Here is a 20,702-nt window from a genome sequence, read left to right as displayed (position 1 = left end):
GGGACTCATAGATAATGTCAAGACCTCTCCAATCCCATTTTCATTAGTAGTACAATTAATATTATCAAGTAACATAAGACCATCATCAAGAGCTTTATCATAAACATTTGCTACGCAAAATTCTTTAGTACCATGCATTTCGACATCAGGCACAAACAATGCATTATCATAAGATTTATCAAAGTAGCATGGATTATCATAAATAACAGTAGCATAATTATTCTCACAAGTTTTACTCATAGGGAATATATCAAGAGAATCCACGGGAACATAACATTCAACCTCCTTTGGTAAGCATGGAGGACAATCAAATAGTGTAAGAGATAAAGAGTTACTCTCATTAGAAGGTTGGCATGGGTAGCTAATCCATTCTTCCTCCTTTTGTTCATCACTCTCCTCTTCTTTTTCATCCAATGAGCTTTCGGGTTCATCAATTTCCTCCTCTTTTTCATCCAATGAGCTTTCGGGTTCATCAATTTCCTCCTCTTTTTCATCCAATGAGCTTTCGGGTTCATCAATTCCTTCTTCCACTCGGTTCCCGCAAATTGTGAGTGCATTCTTGTGCATTAATGAGTCTCTCTTTATAATCAATGATATAAGGATTATCACTGTAGCTTTCTATGCAAAAATTAAGGATAGAAGAGACATAATCTTTAAGGTCCTTACAAACAACACAAGTTTCATAATTTTTAGCAATGAAGGACTCTATCTCAGAGGCTCCCATAAATAAGACAAATTATTCTACCTCTACGAACCCAAAATGAATATAGCTATTCCAATTATAGTTCTTAATTAAAATTTCCTCACTAAAGCCACATTGAAATTTAAGATGTTTAGTATCCTGTTGAGAGCAACAGTTTATATCATGGCGTTTAAGCAAGATTTTAGCAATTGTATTCAATTTTTCTATCACAGCACTCATAACTTTTCCCGTTCTTGATTCTCTATAATTATTATATAATTCAATAAGCTCCAAATAGGTTGTAGGTTCTCCCATAATAGCAGTTTTTAATTTTTAGGTTTTTCAAAATTTTATGGATTTTTGGGTATATGAGGAAAGTAAAACAAAACAAAAAGAAACTAGGCAAAATAAAACTAGACAGAAATAAACTAAGCACAAATAAACTAGACAAAAGTAAACTAAGCAAAACAAAATAAAATAAAACAAAAACAGAGAGAGAGGTAGAGTGTACTCCCCAGGTGAACTTATGAGTAGAGCTATGCCTCCCGGCAACGGCGCCGAGAAAATAGTCTTGATGACCCACAAGTATAGGGGATCGCAACGAGTCTTCGAGGGAAGTAAAACCCAAATTTATTGATTCGACACAAGGGGAGGTAAAGAATACTTATAAGACTTAACAACCGAGTTGTCAATTCAAGCTGCACTGGAAAAGCACTAATAACAGGGGTGATGTGAAAGCAGCAGTAGTATGAGAGCAATAGTAACAGTAACACAACAGCAGTAGCAATAACACAGGAGCAATGACACCGGAAAATAGTTGATACTACTTCCAGTGACATGTAGAACGAGTATATAATGATGAGAGATGGACCGGGGTTCCCAGCGATCTACACTAGTGGTAACTCTCCAATAACAAGTAACAAGTGTTGGGTGAACAAATTACAGTTGGGCAATTGATAGGAATCAAAGCATTAAGACGGAACATCAAGATCATTAATCATGTAGGCATGTTTTCCATATATAGTCGTACGTGCTTGCAATGAGAAACTTGCACAACATCTTTTGTCCTACCAGCCGGTGGCAGCCGGGCCTCTAGGGAATCTACTCGGATATTAAGGTACTCCTTTTAATAGAGTACCGGAGCAAAGCATTAACACTCCGTGAAAACATGTGATCCTCACATCACCACCATCCCCTCCGGTTGTCCCGATTTCTGTCACTTCGGGGCCTTTGGTTCCGGACAGCGACATGTGCATACAACTTGTAGATACAATCTAAGCAATAAGTATAGAGCTTAAATCTAAGATCATGCCACTCGGGCCCTAGTGACAAGCATTAAGCATAACAAGATTGCAGCAACAATAACTTCACAAACTTTATAGATAGACTAATCATAATGTATCTTCCATCGGATCCCGACAAACACAACACCGATTACATCAGATGAATCTCAATCATGTAAGGCAGCTCATGAGACCATTGTATTGAAGTACATGGGATAGAGAGTACCAACTAGCTACTGCTAGAACCCGTAGTCCATGGGGGAACTACTCACGGAGCATGATGGAGGCGATGGCGTCGATGGAGATGGCTTCCGAGGGCACTTCCCCGTCCCGGCAGGGTGCCGGAACAGAGACTTCCGTCCCCCGAATTGGAGTTTCGCGATGGCGGCGGCGCCCCTGGAGTCTTTCTGGAGTTTAGTCAAAAGGTTTCGCGTTTTTAGGTCGAAAGGTCTTAAATAGGCGAAGAGGCGGAGTCGGAGGGGCCACGGGGCCTCCTCCCCATAGGCCGGCGCGGCCAGGGTGGAGCCCGCGCGGCCCTGTCGTGTGGGGCCCCCTGGCTCGCCTCCGACTCTCCTTCGGTGTTCTGGGGCCTTCCGGGAAAAATAAGATGTTTGGCGTTGATTTCGTCCAATTCCGAGAATATTGCCCGAACAGCCTTTACGGAACCAAAAATAGCGAGAAAACGAGAACTGGCACTTCGGCATCTTGTTAATAGGTTAGTTCCGGAAAATGCATAAAAACATTATAAAGTGCAAGCAAAACATGTAAGTATTGTCATAAAACAAGCATGGAACATCAGAAATTATGGATACATTGGAGACGTATCAAACATCTTTTGTCCTACCAGCCGGTGGTAGCCGGGCCTCTAGGGAATCTACTGGAAATTAAGGTACTCCTTTTAATACAGTACCGGAGCAAAGCATTAACACTCCGTGAAAACATGTGATCCTCATATCTAAGCCTTTCCCTCCAGTTGTCCCAATTTCTGTCACTTTGGGGCCTTTGGTTCCGGACATAGACATGTGCATACAACTTGTAGATACAATCTAAGCAATAAGTATAGAGCTTAAATCTAAGATCATGCCACTCGGGCCCTAGTGACAAGCATTAAACACAACAAGATTGCTGCAACAATAACTTCACAAAATTTATAGATAGACTAATCATAATGTAACAATCCATCGGATCCCGACAAACACAACACCGATTACATCAGATGAATTTCAATCATGTAAGGCAGCTCGTGAGATCATTGTATTGAAGTACATGGGGGAGAGAATACCAACTAGCTACAGCTAGAACCCGTAGTCCATGGGGGAACTACTCACGGAGCATGATGGAGGCGATGGCGTTGATGGAGATGGCTTCCGGGGGCACTTCCCCGTCCCGGCAGGGTGTTGGAACAGAGACTTCTGTCCCCCGAAACGGAGTTTCGCGATGGTGGCGGCGCCCCTGGAGTCTTTCTGGAGTTTTGTCAATTGGTGTCGCGTTTTTAGGTCGGGACGGCTTAAATAGGCGAAGAGGCGGAGTCGGAGGGGCCACGGGGGCTCCTCACACTAGACCGGCGCGGCCAGGGTGGAGCCCGCGCAGCCCACACGTGTGGGCCCCCAGGGCACCCCTCTGGTCCCCCTCTGACTTTCTGGAAGGTTCCGGGAAAAATAAGATGTTGGGTCTTCGTTTCGTCGAATTCCGAGAATATTGCCCGAATAGCCTTTCTGGAACCAAAAACAGCAGAAACCGACAGGAACTGGCCCTTCGGCATCTCGTTAATAGGTTAGTTCCGGAAAATGCATAAAAACATTATAAAGTGCAAGCAAAACATGTAAGTATTGTCATAAAACAAGCATGGAACATCAAAAATTATAGGTACGTTGGAGACGTATCAGTACCTGCCGGCTGTTTTCGGGCGAAACGCTCCCGGTTGCGCCGCCCTTCCGCGCCGCCCACGACCTGTTCGGTCAATTGCGTCGGTAGGTTCTTACTCGTGTTTTCGGCGCTATCGTGCGCGGCCATTGATCCGCAGTTTGTATCCACGCAGATGGACATGTGGCAGATGTTGGATAAGTTCCGCGCGGAGGTCGTCGACTCCTCTTCCGACAAGGAGTCCGATCAGTTGACGCAGACTTTGGCAACTACTGCGGCCTCCATGATCCACGAGTTCACCTCTAACCCGGGGCCGCAACACCGGGGCTCTGTGAAGGGGCGCTCCAAAAACCTGCCGCGCAATAGAGTGGAAGGGCAGGCCCGCCTCCACAAGGACTACTTCCACCTCACCAATCCGATCTTCCCGGAAAAAATGTTCCGGCGCCGATACAGGATGTCAAGGCACCTGTTCTTGGTCATTCTACGGGGCGTCAGAAACTACGACCCCTAATTCCAATGCAGGCGCGATGCAACAGGTGCGTTAGGCTTCACCTCCTACCAAAAATGCTATGCGGATATTCGCATGCTCTCATATGGAATGGCTGCGGATATATTCGATGAGTATCTTCGAATGGGTGAGAACACCTGTCTTGAGGCCATGTACAGGTTTTGCCGAGCCGTTATTGCCGTATTCGGAGAGTATTACTGTAGGGAGCCAACTGTTGAGGATACAAGGCGGCTCCTGTCTATCAACGAGTCTAGAGGCTTCCCAGGAATGATTAGCATCATAGATTGCATGCACTGGGAGTGAAAAAACTGTTCATTTGGATGGCAGGGTGCGTACATCGGGCATGAGGAGGGAAAAACTATCATTCTTGAAGCTGTCATATCTCAAGATATATGGATTTGGCATTCATTCTTTGGCATGGCCGGTTCCAACAATGACATCAATGTGTTGCACCGATCACCAGTTTTCAACCGGCTCATGCAAGGCAAAGCTCCCCGGGTGAGCTATGAGATCAATGAAAATGCATATGACAAGCCATATTATCTTGCTGATGGCATTTACCCTGACTGGGCCATATTGGTGAAGACTGTCCGTAATCCAAACTTCGAGAAGACAAGGAGGTTTGCCAAGATGCAAGAGGCTTGCAGGAAAGATGTGGAGCACGGATTTGGTGTGCTCCAAGCTCGGTGGGCAATTGTCCGTCACCCGACAAGAACATGGTCGCTGAAGACCATACATGAGGTGATGACATGCTGCGTGATCATGCACAACATGATCATTGAGAACGAGCGTCCTGATGGCCGCAATGAGAACCACTGGGATTTTCAAGGTGAGCTGGTTGCGCCACTTCCTGGAGCTTCATCTTGGCAGGACTATCTACATAGGAATGTAGAAGTCACTGACGAGAACGTCTTCAAACAGCTGCAAACGGATCTGATTGAGCATCAGTGAACATTGGCTGGCCATGAAGATCATGGTTAGAGAAATACTATCTTATTTTCATGTCGACTTTTAAAAATTTAAATGTAATAACTATGACTTTGTTGATTTTCTTATTTTGTTGTCTAGAAACTTCATAAATTGATGCAAACACGGAAATGCGTCGCCCGCTGAAGCCACTCCTAGATGCAAATGGACTTGTGGACAAAAATGATCTATCGAGCGTCCGCCGCGCGATGCAAACGGACATTTCGGACGTCCCCGAAATACACCGCGCCAGTAAAGATGCCCTTAGACCAACAAATGTGAAATGTGAAAAATGAGGGACTGGTGAAATGTATACAGTTTCCTCGTGGAAAAGATAAAAAATGATTACGGAGATGCACACCCATACCCAGACGGCGCAGCGCTGCTCTGATGTGTGCAGTCTGCGGCGTGAACGAACGCAGCGCAGCTGCAGGAGCCTGCAGGCAAAGCATCAAATAAAATGAATGCAGGAGGGGATAGAGGGGGACAGCCTCTGCCCGGCTACCTGAAGCAGCATGTGCACGCAGTTTCATCTCATGCCGCTGCCCTGCCCTGCCACCTTTAATCTTTCCCCTCGACGCTGCTATACTACGAGTAGCGTCGCCAGAGCCCAGAGGAGTCAGTTTAGTCTGGTGGCGCAATAATTCGGATCTTTCTTTCGCTAGCCGGCTCCGAAAAGGAAAAGTCGTTGCGATCGGCTTTATTGGCTGGGCTTCCACCTCGTCAGAGCATCTCCACCTGTTCGACATAAACGGACGTCAAACGATAGTTTGGTACGATCGGATGGTCGAAATATGCGTGTGCATCTCAGCCTAGCGGTTCGACGCATAACGGTCGAGCTGTCCACCGATACGCAAAGGCGGCATAAACGTTTTAGATTCCTCGGTGACCGGACTACCCGTTCGGTCCACCTCGGTCGCATGCATGCCCTGCTGCGCCTCGTCGAGCATGGCAGCCACCCCCTCCCGCACCTCCCCAGGACGACGTTGCGCTCGCCTATTACAATGAGGAGGCCAGTGACGCTTGAGACGACTTCGTCGGCAGCGTCTTCCACACGATGAGGGCCAGGAGTTCCAGCTGCTGAATACGATGACAGACACGAGGTCGTGAGGCTTGGCATCCTCGCGTTGGAGGTGCCGCAGGCGCCTCCGTCGTTGCCCCGTCACGTCAGCAACATCATGCCGGCAGGCCTCACGGACGATGAGGCCCTCGAACGGGCACTACAGAACTCGGCCCTGCACCCATCGCCACCTCCACCTCCGTCGTTCAATTCGTGGGCTACACTAGCCGTTCCACCTCCATCACCGGCGTAGGTTCCGTCGGCTGCCAACTGGCCGTGGGCGATCCAGAGATCGTCGTCATTGACGAGAACGAGGAGTAGGCTAGGGTAGCAGGCGCTCCATGGACTTTTAGTAAATTATGTTTTTCAATTAAATAGAAAATCTATAACAAAAAATGTGTCAAATCGTTGGAGACAAAAACGTAAACGGCACGGTCAATTTTAATTATTTAAACCATGCAAAGCGAAGATGCCCTTAGAAATGGGAACAGTCACGTCCAGCCCTACCTCCACCTGGCTGTGGCTGCCGTGGTCCGTGGACGTACGATTGATGCATGGAGATGACACGCAGTACGCCCAGTTATTCGACTTTACCGACGCGTCGTGTTGCCATCACGTCACGTGCAGTGCAGCCAAAAATGTTGAGAGGGAAAGGGAAGCACCAAGAGGAATACGCAGGAGTTTACTGTTGAGTTGGTTAGAAATGAGCAGCGTCCCAATACTATTTGGAGGCCAGCAGCTATAGTTTTTTTTTTTTTTTGAACTGAAAAAAAAAACTATAGCCACCTTGTGTTTACAGGGTCTCTGACAAGAGGTGGCCGCATGATTAAGGCGGGGGCATCTTGCATGTTGCTCCACATTCATCTTTTCTTGCACCGCAACTCTACCTTTCCTCGTCGGCCGATCGGCGCCAACGTGCAACGCGTGCTGTGAGAGCATCTCCACCGGGCTACATCCATTTCGGACATCAATCTATTTGATCTGTTTGATAGTTGAGGCCAAAGAAACAAAATCGGCTCCAAAGAGTGCAATGTGATAGTTGAGGCAGTGGCTGATTATGACATATAGATTTGGCCATCTTTAGCATGGCAGGGGCACAATGATATTAACGTGCCGCAACGATTTTCGGTGTTTGCAAGCCTAGCTAGGGTACAAGCTCCAGCCGTCAACTTTGAGATTAACAACCACTCAACAAAGAGTATTATCTAGCCAATGGTATCTAGACACCGTATGCTACATTTGTAAAGACGATTGTAGAACCTGCTACGGAGAAGAGATATTATTTTGCGGCATGCTAGGAAGCATGTCACAAGGATGTCGAGCGGGATTTTGTTGTGTTGCAGCAGCGTTTTGCCATTGTTCGGTACCCTGCTCTCAACTTGTCGGAGTCTCAGATGTGGTAGGTCATGAACGCTTGTGTGATAATGCAAAACATAATAATCGAGAATGAGCGCGACACACAGTCAGATGATCATGAGCATCCATTTGATCTTCAGGGACCTCTTGCTGAGGTTGAGCAGGTACCGACCCAGTTTGTTGCTTTACTCCATATGCATCAAGAAATCCGAGATGCAGGTGTTCATACTCAAGTTGAGAACGATCTAGTTGAGCATTTGTGGGTGCAGAGAGGAAACACCGCATTATTCTGCATGTCAATTTATTTGAATTTTTATATAAATAATTTAATTGTATGTTTGAACTATTTTTGTGTTTTGTTTGAATTGTTATTTAATACTATGCAAAATACTGTAATTTGATGAAAAATAAAAATCAATTTTTTGGGAGCCAGCCGTATGGGACGCGCCGGTGTGGGACGGTCTTCCCTATAATTAAGAAGCTCATATGTTAGCGCTGATGCCTTCTACTATATGGGGCGCACGCATAAAAATGCGCTAAACAAAAAAGAAAAGCAAAAATATGGAAAACACTATGAATAACATCAAATATGCAAAAGCGCACCCGGCCATTGGATGCTAGATCGAAGGGTAAGATCCAACACGTCGCAGCACGGGCGGTCGAACCAGACCACTCCGAGTTGCACGTACGGACAGACGAGTTGAGGCCGTGAGGGTCGCCGTCGCACAGAGTAGGATCGTATCGTCGTGCGTCGGCCGTAAAAGCGACGCCACCGCCGGCGCCGCAAAGTCGTATGCTACCAAAAAGGTAAAAAAAGGAGAACACCATTCGTATTCCCTTGCCGTCGCAGCAGCGTAGACTAGTGTGCGCAGCCGCAGCACGAACAGTAGCCGTACTAGTGCGCAGCACTGCTGCTGACGCTCGCGCCGTAGCAAGCTTGGGGCTTGGCAGATCTGACACCGCGCCGTCCCGGGCCCCTGCTACTGCTGCCACTGCGATCGCGAGCAGCGGCCTGCGAGCTGAGCTGCATCGGGGCAGAGAAAAAGGGCGGCACAAGCGATTAGGCAAGGAGTAGCAGCAAAAAGGCGGCCGTGGAATGCCCTGCTGGGGGAGCCCCAAAAAACCCGCTGTCGATGCAGGGTGATAGCTCGCACCCGCCCTCTCCGACCTCCTCTCCCGCTTCTCCTTCTCCGTCGCCGGTGGCTCAGGGCATCTCCAGCGGCACAACGCAAACGGACGCTGCGCGAGCGTGTGTGTCCACCATGATCGGAAATGCGTCTGACACCACTTCCAGCGGACGACGCAAAGTGACCGGGCCGTCCGCGGAGACGCAAACCTGACTCAAATATACGCCAGGTTTGCGTCTCGGCGGACGCTGCGCGGACGCGCAAAGTGTCCGATCGATCCTCGCGCGGGCCCGCCTGGCAGCGGCACAACTGCTTCGTCTTCCGCGGTATTACTTCTGGGCGGCGCGCTGCAGCCTTTGCAGGGGCCGCGTTAATGGCGTGCCTCGGCTTCCGCGAGCGTGCAAGCGAGATGGCGTCGGAGCCTCTTAAAGGGACGCTGCCGGCGCCCATTTCCCCGACCAAAACCATTGCCAAAATCCCACAGTATCCACCACACCGACGCCATGGGGAAGAAATGATGGCCGTTCCGGAAGACGAAGAGCGACCAGGAGGCTAGCGGCTCGCGTTCCGGCAAGAAGGCACGGGTCGGCCGGTACGTCCGCGTTGACCTCGTGCGGCAGCTATGGGAGGAAAACCGGCCGGTACCATGGCCGGACGCGAACTTGCCGGGAGGGGGCTGGTACCTGAACTCGCGGCGCGTGCCGGTCCCCCCGTGCCTCGCGAGGGCCGAGAGTGGCGGGACGAGGTGCGCCGCCGCCGAGCGATCTTGCCGCCGGATCTGCGGAGGATCCGGCGTACGCGCTAAACTCCTACAACTGGATTTCCTTCGGGACGTGGGAGTTCGACGCGTGGCGCCGCGCTGCCTACCTCGCCGACGTAGACTACTTCGAGCGCGAGATCGCTGCCGAAGAAGAAGAGAACGACCACGAGGACGCGGACGAGGACGACGACGAGGACGAGGACGGCGATGTGACCATGCCGCAGTACGACCACGACGACGGCGGACCGGCGTGGGATCCGAAGACCCAGCCGCCGGACATTTCAGAGGAGGAGGCCATTGCCATGGCACGCGGCCAGCGGCGAGCGGGACGAGCTCAACGAGCTCGCTTTGTGGGATGGGCTCGCAATCCGGCTCCGCGAGTCGGCCGGTCGCGCGAGGAGGCCGGCGACTCCTCCGGCCCACGCCGACGTGTTCCAACGTCCGCGCTCCGCCTACTGCTCCAGCGTGGGATCCCTGGCCACAGCCTCCTGCCCGTGCGGCGGTACCTCCTCCACCGCCGGCGTACGAGCTTCCATAGCCGACGCCGCAGCTGATTGACCTCGTCAGCGCCGACACCAGTAGACAGCGCGTATTTTAGCACGCCTTTATGGCTTTTTATGTCCTTTTTATCATGTAAATTGTGGCGTATGAATGAAAAAAAATTATGCGTCGTGCCGCTGGAGCCACCCCCGACGCAAATGGACGCCCGGACGGTTTCGACCATTTGGCCGGACGCAAACGGACACAACGCGTCCATTTGGACGTCCGAAATGCGTCGCGCCGCTGGAGATGCCCTCACCCTATCCCCATGGGAAGATGTCTGCGTAGGGTAGAGTTGGCCAACAACGGTGCACCTAGGCTTTCGACGAGTCTGGCGGTGGCGCTTCTTCCCCGGGTGAAAGGAGGTGCGGCGGTGTTGCTACTTGGCGGCGAGGCGGCACTGCGCGCGGCTGGCGTCTTGCTTGGCCAAGATCTGGGCCCCTTTGGGCCGCAGCTGGGTTCGGCGGGCTGACTGTGTATTATACTGGCGGTGCTCCCTGGAGATGGGCATGGAGGTGGGGCTGGGGTTCAGGGCGGTGGTGCTCAGCCGGCCTGCTCCAGGGTGGCCCTAGTATGCCCCCGCTGCCCTGTTTGGATGGCTACCGCGCTAAGGGTGGAGGTAGTTCCTTCCCGCGTGGCTACAACACTTATGTCCCTGGCTCATGCATTTCTATGTTCTCCGTCCTCTTGGCCTCGTGTCGCTTCATAGTGAGACGGCGATGGTGGCATCAAGACCATGGTGGCGCGTGTTGGTGGGGTGGCGTTGATGGGTTGAAGACTACAAATCGTTCGGGGCAGCGGTTCTTTGGGGGTCGGGAGAATCCATGTCAGTCTTCTGACACTAACAGGGTGATCCCTAAGGGTGTCACCATTCCTTCTTAAAGGGCATGGGGCGTACCCCTCCACACTCCTCCTCGTGTACCAGGGGCAACCCTAGGACATGTCCCGTGTAGCAGATGCGTTCTTTGTCACATTCCTTCTTGAAGGTGTTGCTTGGCACGTGGTGTTTCAAAAGTTCTAGGAGCACAGGCGGGCACAACATTCCCGTTGCCCGGGCATGTGCCCAGGCTTGAGCTATGCGCTCCTCACCCGAAAGAGACTGTCGAACAACGATATGATGGCGAGTGGGAAATGCCCGGGCTTTGGCCCCGCGCCTCACACAGAGCGACGAGAGACGCATCGATTCGGCGATGGCGAATGGGTAACATGGTCGCTACCTTATTTTCCTCGGTGTGAGGATTAACCCGTCCAACTTAGTGAGGAAGCATCCCATTAGCCCACAAGACTGGTCACAAAGGGTAGTATCATATACTAGAATCATACTTATATACTAGAATCATACTTATTGATACTGATACTAATGTATGCTATATCTACAATGCATGGTAGTACGTATCATATACTGGTATCATACTCTCATCATATTTATTTATTTGTAAAATTTCAATGGAAAACTATATGTACAAGATTAATTTGGTATTAAATTGTGTTGTTGTACGTTGCTATGATACGACATCTACCTATGATACTACTATCCTCTCTCCTATTATTAATTGTAGTAGGACATCTGATGTTTCATGCATTGAATGCATGCTAGTGCCTATGATATCTCCATTGTGATAGCATAAGATCAAATGGATTCAGAATTGGATGATCCTATTTACCACTCCACAAATTCTAAGAAAAAGTTACCGCTCCACAGACTACACCAACTCTAGAAAGTCCCCTACCCTCGCCACCGTCGTCACCCATGGTCAATTTCATTCTTCTCTGTCGTTGCCGTTCCCTATAATACCGGTTCGTCGCCGCATTGCCCCACTTATGGAAGCTCACCACGTACTAATTCAAGCTCCTGGTGCTGTCGCCACCATCACAATCTTCTGACCACTTGGAAACCTTGCACCCCATGGACGGTAGCGGCTGCCTCGCCGGCCCACCCTACCCACCTTTGATAGTCTGTCACCCCACCCCTCCCTCTTAAACGTTTCCATCTACATGAGCCCCCCACACCAGTAACCTCAACCCAGAACCAACGGCCGCTGGAGACTAAGAAGAAGCTCACCACTGCACACGTACCCGACACCCTAAGTGTATGCATAGTGGGAGATGCCGAGGCCAACCTCGTCATCCCCGTTTCCAGCGAGGTTCATGTAATGCTTATATTTGCCCGACAAAAATTTAGGTTCCTTGAGGCCTGCCCAGGCTTGGACAAATTCCTAGATCCGCCACTGTCTAGGAGTGCGATGGGACTTCGTGGGAAGACCAACGGTTGGTCGGCATCTTTGTTCGTCGAGTTGCCGCTATTGGCACTAATTTGTAATTTCTCTTTTTTTTTTGTTTTTTTGTTTGGATCTGCTTATACTCAGACCCACGGAGTTATACGGCGTGGTTGCTATATTAATACAGTGTGGCCAACCTTGGAGAGGCAGGAGTAGCATGGGCAAGATGGTAAAACGCCGGCCGGGTGGGCGGCGCAAATCTGCTGCCGGACGACAAAGGCCCAGCCGTTGGCGTTGCCACCCTACCTCTGACACTCTCCGACACCGCCAGCAGAACCAGAAACGGCCGCCGCTCCCCGAGCACAATAAAAGCGGCATAGCAGCATCCGCAGCTGTCCGCCTCAGACCGTAGCGTATGCACGGGGCTTGCGTCGGCGAGGGATGGAGGATGACGCGGCTGGGAACGGGGCGGCGCCGGGCGGACGCGGCCCGTCGGCCAAGCGCGGGCGCACCGGCGTGACGAGCGGCGGCACGGAGATGGCGCCGTGGGGCCAGCCGCCGCAGCCGGGGCAGAGGCAGCTCGGCGCGGCGTCGCGGATCTGCCGCGTCAAGGCGACGGGCGGCAAGGACCGGCACAGCAAGGTGTACACCTCCAAGGGCATCCGGGACCGCCGCGTGCGGCTGTCGGTGCCCACCGCCATCCAGTTCTACGACCTGCAGGACCGCCTCGGCTGCGACCAGCCCAGCAAGGCCGTCGAGTGGCTCATCAACGCCGCCTCCGCCGCAATCGACGACCTCCCGCCGCTCGACCCGGCCGCCTTCGCCGCCATGCCGGACGCCCAACACCAACCCGGGCCCCGCGCCGGCAAGCAGCAGCAGCAGCAGCAGCAGGGCAGCAGGTCCTTGTGCAGCAGCACGTCGGAGACGAGCAAGGGGTCCGAGCTCTCGCTCTCGCGCTCCGACGGCCGCGACAAGGAGGTCACCGTGGCCAGCGCGTCCCCGGCGCAGTCCGCCGCGTCCTTCACCGAGCTGCTTACCGGGGCCGGCGCCGCGGACCCCAGGCAGTCCTCCTGGCAGCCCGTGTCCGCGGCCGCCTCGAACTGCGTCGGCGTCCCGCACCCAGGGAAAGCCGGCGCGCAGGTGGTGCCGACGACGTATCCCGGCTTCAGATTCGGCAATGCGCCCCCGGTCGGCATGGTGCCGGCGCAGCCCTTCAACTTCAACTTCGCCACCTCCGCCCAGATGACCCACTTCTCGCTCGACCAGGACGCGCTGGCGCCCGCTCCGGCTCCCGCTGCGGCGGGGGACTACAGCCTCGACTTCTCCATGTCGTCGGGTTTCTTGGGCGCCAGCAGCAACAACAGGAGGACCCTTCTGTCCAATTCGCAGTCGCATTTCTCAAGCCAGCAGCAGCTCCAGGACCTGGGCGACGGCCCGAGCCCTCCGTTCCTCTATGATGAAAACGCCGCCGCCGTCGCCGCGGACAACAGCCACCTCACGGCCACCGCAGCGCTGCAGCTGTGGAACGGATTCCGGCAATCCGCCATCAAGGAGAAGACCAAGAACTGATCCCGCGCGCCAAACATTCTCCAACGCTGGTAAGCTCTGTCGAATTTCGATCTTTTACTGTCGCAATTCCCTTAGTTTAAGACTAGATTCGTCGTTTCGCATGATTACAGTCTTTTTGGTAGCGCTCGAGGTGGCCTCGTGTCCTTCAAATCCCGCAGAAAAACGCAAAGCTTGTTTGGCTGCGATTGACGGGTGTCGATACCATAGCCGCATCAAGCCTGCATTTAGCTCAACTTTGCATGTTTTTGGCCAAACAGGTGTCGATTGCTCCTCTTTGGGGAAGAGGTTTTGCATCATAGGAGACCGGCCAACCACATGACCTCTCTGATTGCCCGGCATTGCACTTTTAGTGTATTAAAACGGTTCTGACCCCTAGCTATTGTACCATTGCATGGAGAAAGACCGTGAGGATCCAATTATTCATGATGGATGAACATGGACGGGAAAGCTGAATGTATGACTAAAAAACACTGTAGTGGGTTATACTGTTCTTATGAAAGTAGGAGGAATGCAATTGCCTGATTTTGTACCATTTCACTTAAGATTTTCATACCAATCACTGATTTACCCCTGCTAACTAGTGATTTTAGTTTTTTTTATTGGAATTTTCTATGACTTGCTGGCTCATCCCTTAATAGTCTATTCAAAGTTTAGATGGACTAGATACACTGATACTGATAAACGACTATGCTCTGCATAGGTATTAGACAAGTGACAGAATCCGGGTTACAGCTTAAAGGTCGGCAAATGCATTGTTCTGTGTGGATGTACTTTCTGTAGATGGCATTGTGAATTTGTGATGCAGCTACATAAACAAGAATTTGTTCAAATAAAAACCATAATGTATAGTCATATTAGAAAAGAAGTTGTGGGATAATGATATGGACTAAATAAGTATTCAGTGAAGTTTTCTAAACTACGGCTGAGATCAAATGAGTTGGCAGATACTCTACTCATACAACCACAAATTAATTAAGTTGTTTCCTTGCCATTTATTCCCGCCGTTACGAAATAATCGTAAAATCTGTGACGCTGTTAACCGAAGTTATAGGAAAACGTACCAATATCTACATGCAAAATCTGCATAGTACGAAAATTAATTGTACAATGAATGTAGTAAAATTAAATCGATGCTTATTTTACAAATTGTTTATTGTTCGGAAATTATATTGGAAAACGTGCCAATGGTAGCCCTTAGAGCGATGTGAAAAATAAGTTGCCAGGGTAAATTACCTATGTGCCCTGTCAACTTTCACTTTTTTTCCGTAAACAGCACCGCCGTCGCTGCCCTGGATGCGACAACGTAGCCACGCACTCCTTTTCTCATGTTTGTCTAGTATCGGCTCCCTTTTTTTTTTTTTACAAACTTGGTCAACTTAAAGTATTTTGACTTAGGACAAACCTAGAACGCAAGTTACTTTGGAATGGTGGGTGCAACTAAGATCGTCTTAATTTGACATGGAGCACGGATCTGTAGCCAAGTAAGTAGAATGTAATTGGTACTTGGGTCAGAAAACTTCATGAACAGTAAGAGCAATTCTACTTGTACGCAATAAAATTCTTGGCTAGGTGTGTGTAACAGTTTCATTATCATTATAATACCATTCACAAGTCCTGCAATTTTTTCACACACCTTTCTAATAGTATTTCACAACTTCAGCTTGATGTGAACCATAATGCAGACATATGGGATTTGCTATGTTACTAATGGAAATCAATAAATTGTTTTATTGGCCATGACAGGTTCTATATATGTCATGCTTTTTTCCATGAATTGTGCTATCCAAAATGAGCTAGACATCAGCCATCCTGTTAGCATTATTGGTTTAACATAGCTTCCTTCAGATGTTGGCAAAGTGTTTCTGGGTTGGTTGGGGACTTGGGGACCATGTGCAAACTTGAGCATCATAATCCATCCTACCCTTGAGTTTCATGAACTTCTTGACCCCTTAAGTTTGCTACCTTGTTTAGATACTCCGAATCATCTTCTTGCTTTTGATTTTTTACTAATTAACATTAGACTAGCTGTGCACCAGTTGTTAGAAAAGCAGTATGAGAAACAAAAGTGTCAAGTATCAGATGTGACATGTCAGTCTCCATCAACATTCCGATCTCAGTGCATAAAGCTGCTCCCCTAAAGGCATCATATTTTTGCTGGTCCCTAATGTTCTGTAACTGGTTGCTTACAGTTGTCTGTATCTTTAATTCTGTAAGCATGTGTTGATGCTTGCAAGTGACATATTTTTGCATGTGTTGATGCTTGCACGTATTATATTATACCATTCGTGGTGCAGTAAGCAACTTATCTAGATTCTCAATCACTATCTTTGTCAACCTGCAGGAACGGAAGACATCGATGTTTCCTGAATATGTTTCGGCATCGGCAATAATATTCACCTCGTCGAGTGGAGCTGCTGCCTTGGAGTTTATGGCGACGACTGTCTGTGTCTCCTTGGAGCTGGATGATCACCCATCGTTCTTCCAACTCTACTCTGGTCGCCGTATATGGACCCTGCTGCCATTTATCTAGGGAATCATGGGCTGCATTTTTTTTCCTTCTCTCAGATGATGGATGTGTACAAGTTTTTTCGGCAGTTTTAGATAAGACAGGCAGACCTACCTGTGGGAGCTGTAATTCTTTTGTTTTAGAAACTGTGTTGGGTGGATTTATGCAACGTGCCCCCCCCCCCCCCCCCCATTTTAGGCCAGACTATTGCCGAGTTTTGGGAAACAAGTCTGCCTTTGGTTGCGTGCGAAGAAGGAGGCTCCTTTGCTTGGCAAAGTATGTGGACATGTATCTAAACAACGAGAAAAGGTTACATTTTATTCAAAATGAGACCCTCAGCCACCTCTGCATCGAAAAATTGCATACAACCTTTATTTAGATTTTATTGAACAAAGATCTGCTAAGAGTATACATCATAAAACCCCAAACCACCACTAAACAACTACAAACACTACGATGGGTGAAAAACATGACATGAGAGACTTGTGCTCCAAAAACACAAACAAAGCCCACCAGCCAAATACCGGGGCATCTCGAGTAACACTATGGCAAAAAAAAGGAGTACACATTTGATCTAGCAGACCCACAGAAAGCACCTAATGCACCCGTAGTAGAAGCTGTCGCCGCCATGAAACATTGGTCCATCTTTAGGGTTGAGATCCGCATAGCCCTCACCAGGCCTCCCATCGACGCCGCCATGGCACAAGACAATGCCCCAACCTGCGCGGGTCTATCATGCCACGTCCTTCACCGAGGCCCCGTGGCGCCGGAGTCGACGCGTTAGATGTAGACCACTCCACCTCTTGCCTCCACCATCTAGCTAGCCATTGCTCCAAAAATGATGCCCCAAGAGGTAGAACGACACTGAGTACCGCCATCGTCCGGCCTAGGAGACCGAGATCTAGGGTTTCTCCTAGAGCAGCACTAGTGGGAAGACAATAGCTGCAATGGTGATGCCTTCATCAAGGTAACGACGCAACACACCTTCCTCGCCCTCCATGACTAGAATTGGAGCTCGGTTTTCACCTGCACCCACGCCTCCCCAAAGTTTTTACTACCTGAGGTCAAAACCTTCTCACTGCCCATTTACCTAGTTTTGACATGGACGGTTTTGTTTCTTGGAACTTGACCAAAAAAATTGTTTATTTCCTATTCAGTGGGCCCGCTATGATGAATAGGAAGCTCGGCTCAAAAGTCGTCTGAATCTTGGCCAAGTAACGAATTCAATTAATCCACATCCAGTACGGTCCTTGATACCTTTAACCTGTTTTGGGCTGTAGCAAAGATTTTTTCCTAGAGACAGGTTTTTTCAAACTAGGAAGTGATTAAGCTTGGAAAGGTGATTCCTATAAAATTCTTATGTTTTTGTTACCTACAGCAACATGATTATCTTTTGTGGTTTTATCAATGGAGAGAACTAGGCCAGTCTCAAGGTAATCAAAGAGTACAATAGAATATCGCTATGAAGATGGCAAAAATATGGTTGCAGAGATGGATGCTAGGTGGTGATGGCGGTAGGGCTTCGGTGTGTTGAGGATGATGAATGTCCCTCTTCCAGCGGCTGCCCTTTCTCCTTTGCACAAGGAAGTGGATGAAACACGAGTTTCGAGGGCCTACTGATATGAATTAGATATGGTCCGCTTTATGGAAGTTGTCAAATATGATGCCACCATTAGTACGGAGCAAAAGCTAAGGATACCCCCAATGGCCATTGATGGTGCTCCGGTGATGGCGCCAGAAAATCTTGGTGGCGATTGTTGTGGAAGCGGTTGGGAAACCCCAAGAGGAAGGTGTGATGAGCACAGCAGCAAGTTTACCCTCAGTACGAAACCAAGGTTTAATCGACCAGTAGGAGAAAGACGTGACTTCTGAAGGTGTTGCTAGCTGACTAGTGGCAGGGCGCACTACCGGCGTCAACAACAACGTGAAACCTGCACACAACACAATCAAATTACTTTGCCCCAACTTACCGTGAGGTTGTCAATCTCACCGGTTTGCTGAACATAAAGGATTAGACGTATCGAATGGAAAGAGATGTTTACAGAAATTAAAGAGGACATGAATTGCAGTAAGTAAACAGAACAGGATTGCAGTGGTTGAATTTATCAGTGTAAAGGAAAGGACCGGGGTCCACAGTTCACTAGAGGTGTCTCTGCATAAAGATAAATAGCATGTTGGTGAACAAATTACAGCTGGGCAATTGACAGAACATCGACCATACATGACAAGATGATTACTATGAGATTTATTTGGGCATTACAACATAATACATAGACCGTAATCCAACTATGTCTATGACTAATAATCCACCTTCCGGTTATCGTCCGAACCCCTTTCAGTATTAAGTTGCAAGCAACAGATTATCGCATTAAGCAATGTGTGTAAATTAAATAATAGAATTATTCTTGGATAAAACATTGTTGTTTTCTTCCTAGTAGCAACAACACATATACAATGTTAGAAGTTATTGTCACGCTTCCAGAAAACTAGAGGCATGAACCTACTATCGAGCATAAATACCCCCTCTTGAAGTCACAAGCATCTACTTGGCCAGAGTATCTACTAGCAACAGAGAGCATGCAAGATCACAAATAACATATGACATAAATATATAATTGACCTTAACATAGTATACAATATTCATCGGATCCCAGCAAATACAACATGTAGGATTACACAAGGATGATCTTGATCATGTAGGGAAACTCACAAGATCTATACATGAAGCACAAATTGGAGAAGACAACTGATGTCTACGCACGCTTCTATTCCTGTAGACAGTGTTGGGCCTCCAAGAGCAGAGGTTTGTAGAACAACAGAAAGTTTCCCTTAAGTGAATCACCCAAGGTTTATCGAACTCAGGGAGGAAGAGGTCAAAGATATCCCTCTCAAGCAACCCTGCAATCACGATACAAGAAGTCTCTTGTGTCCCCAACACACCTAATACACTTGTCAGATGTATATGTGCACTAGTTCGGCGAAGAGATAGTAAAACACAGTTGGTATAGATGGTGGTAATATTGCAGGAAGTAAAGATGCAGTAAACGAACATGTAGCAGAACAGTAAATAAACGGTGCCAGAAAATAGCTTGCTGGCGTGGGAGGAGTGTGAGTGCCTTTTCTATTCGGAAGCAAGGCCTAGGGATCATACTTTCACTAGTGGACACTCTCAACATTGATCACATAATAAAACCACTCTACACTCTCTTGTTGGATGATGGACACCATTAATTGTGTAGGGCTACAAGAGCACCTCAATGCCGGAGTTAACAAGCTCCACAACATTCAATGTTCACATTTAAATAACCTTAGAGTGCATGATAGATCAACGCAATTATACCGAGTACTAACATAGCATGCACACTGTCACCATCAAGCTATGAAAGGAGGAATAGATCACATCAATACCATCATAGTAATAGTTAACTTCATAATCTACAAGAGATCACAATCATAAACTACGCCAAGTACTACATGATGCACACACTATCACCATTACATCATGGAGGAGGAATAGACTACTTTAATAACATCACTAGAGTAGCACATAGATTAATAGTGATATAAAGCACATTGCAATCATAAAGGAATATAAATAAGCACTTCACTATGCTATTCTGAATTACTCTTTGGCAAGATAACGAACACTAATTCATCATGTAGGCAAACATTAAAAATGTATTCCCAAGTACTAATAAACACCCCACGCTGTCACTGTGAGCATTCATAGGAGGTACTAACACACCACAATTTCATAGAGACATCCAACTCAAATCATAACTCGGTGAATAAGTATTCTCGTGAAATATAGCCTAAGAGACCCACATGGTGCACACACTCGTCACCTTTACACACGTGGGACAAGGAGTCTCCGGAGATCACATAAGTAAAATCCACTTGAATAGCATAATGACATCTAGATTACAAGCTCATCATATGGATCTCAATCATGTAAGGCAGCTCATGAGATCATTGTATTGAAGTACATGGAGAGAGAGATTAACCACATAGCTACCGGTACAGCCCTTAGCCTCGATGGAGAACTACTCCCTCCTCATGGGAGACAGCGGCGGTGATGAAGATGGCGGTGGTGTCGATGGAGATGCCTTCGCGGGGCACTTCCCCGTCCCGGTGGCGTGCCGGAACGGAGACTCTGTCCCCCGGATCTTGGCTCCGCGATGGCGGCGGCTGCGGAAGGTTTCTCGTACCGTGGCTTTTTCGTCTCGAAGATTTAGGTCAGGGGGCTTTATATAGGCGAAGAGG

At 48.7% G+C, this 20,702-nt stretch overlaps 1 protein-coding gene across 1 annotated transcript; it reads left to right on the top strand.

The window, feature by feature from the left end:
• The first annotated feature begins 12,805 nt into the window (after positions 1 to 12,805).
• Positions 12,806 to 16,603, top strand: LOC124697614 (transcription factor PCF6-like). Its single transcript, XM_047230180.1, has 2 exons — positions 12,806 to 13,962; positions 16,275 to 16,603. Exon 1 carries the CDS (start codon positions 12,806 to 12,808, stop codon positions 13,931 to 13,933), a length of 1,128 nt encoding a protein of 375 aa, XP_047086136.1. The 3' UTR covers positions 13,934 to 13,962; positions 16,275 to 16,603.
• The last annotated feature ends 4,099 nt before the right edge of the window (positions 16,604 to 20,702 follow it).

The sequence above is a fragment of the Lolium rigidum genome, chromosome 3 (genome assembly GCF_022539505.1).
Source record: "Lolium rigidum isolate FL_2022 chromosome 3, APGP_CSIRO_Lrig_0.1, whole genome shotgun sequence".
Taxonomy (NCBI): domain Eukaryota; kingdom Viridiplantae; phylum Streptophyta; class Magnoliopsida; order Poales; family Poaceae; genus Lolium; species Lolium rigidum.
This window is presented reverse-complemented; position numbering and strand designations above follow the sequence as displayed.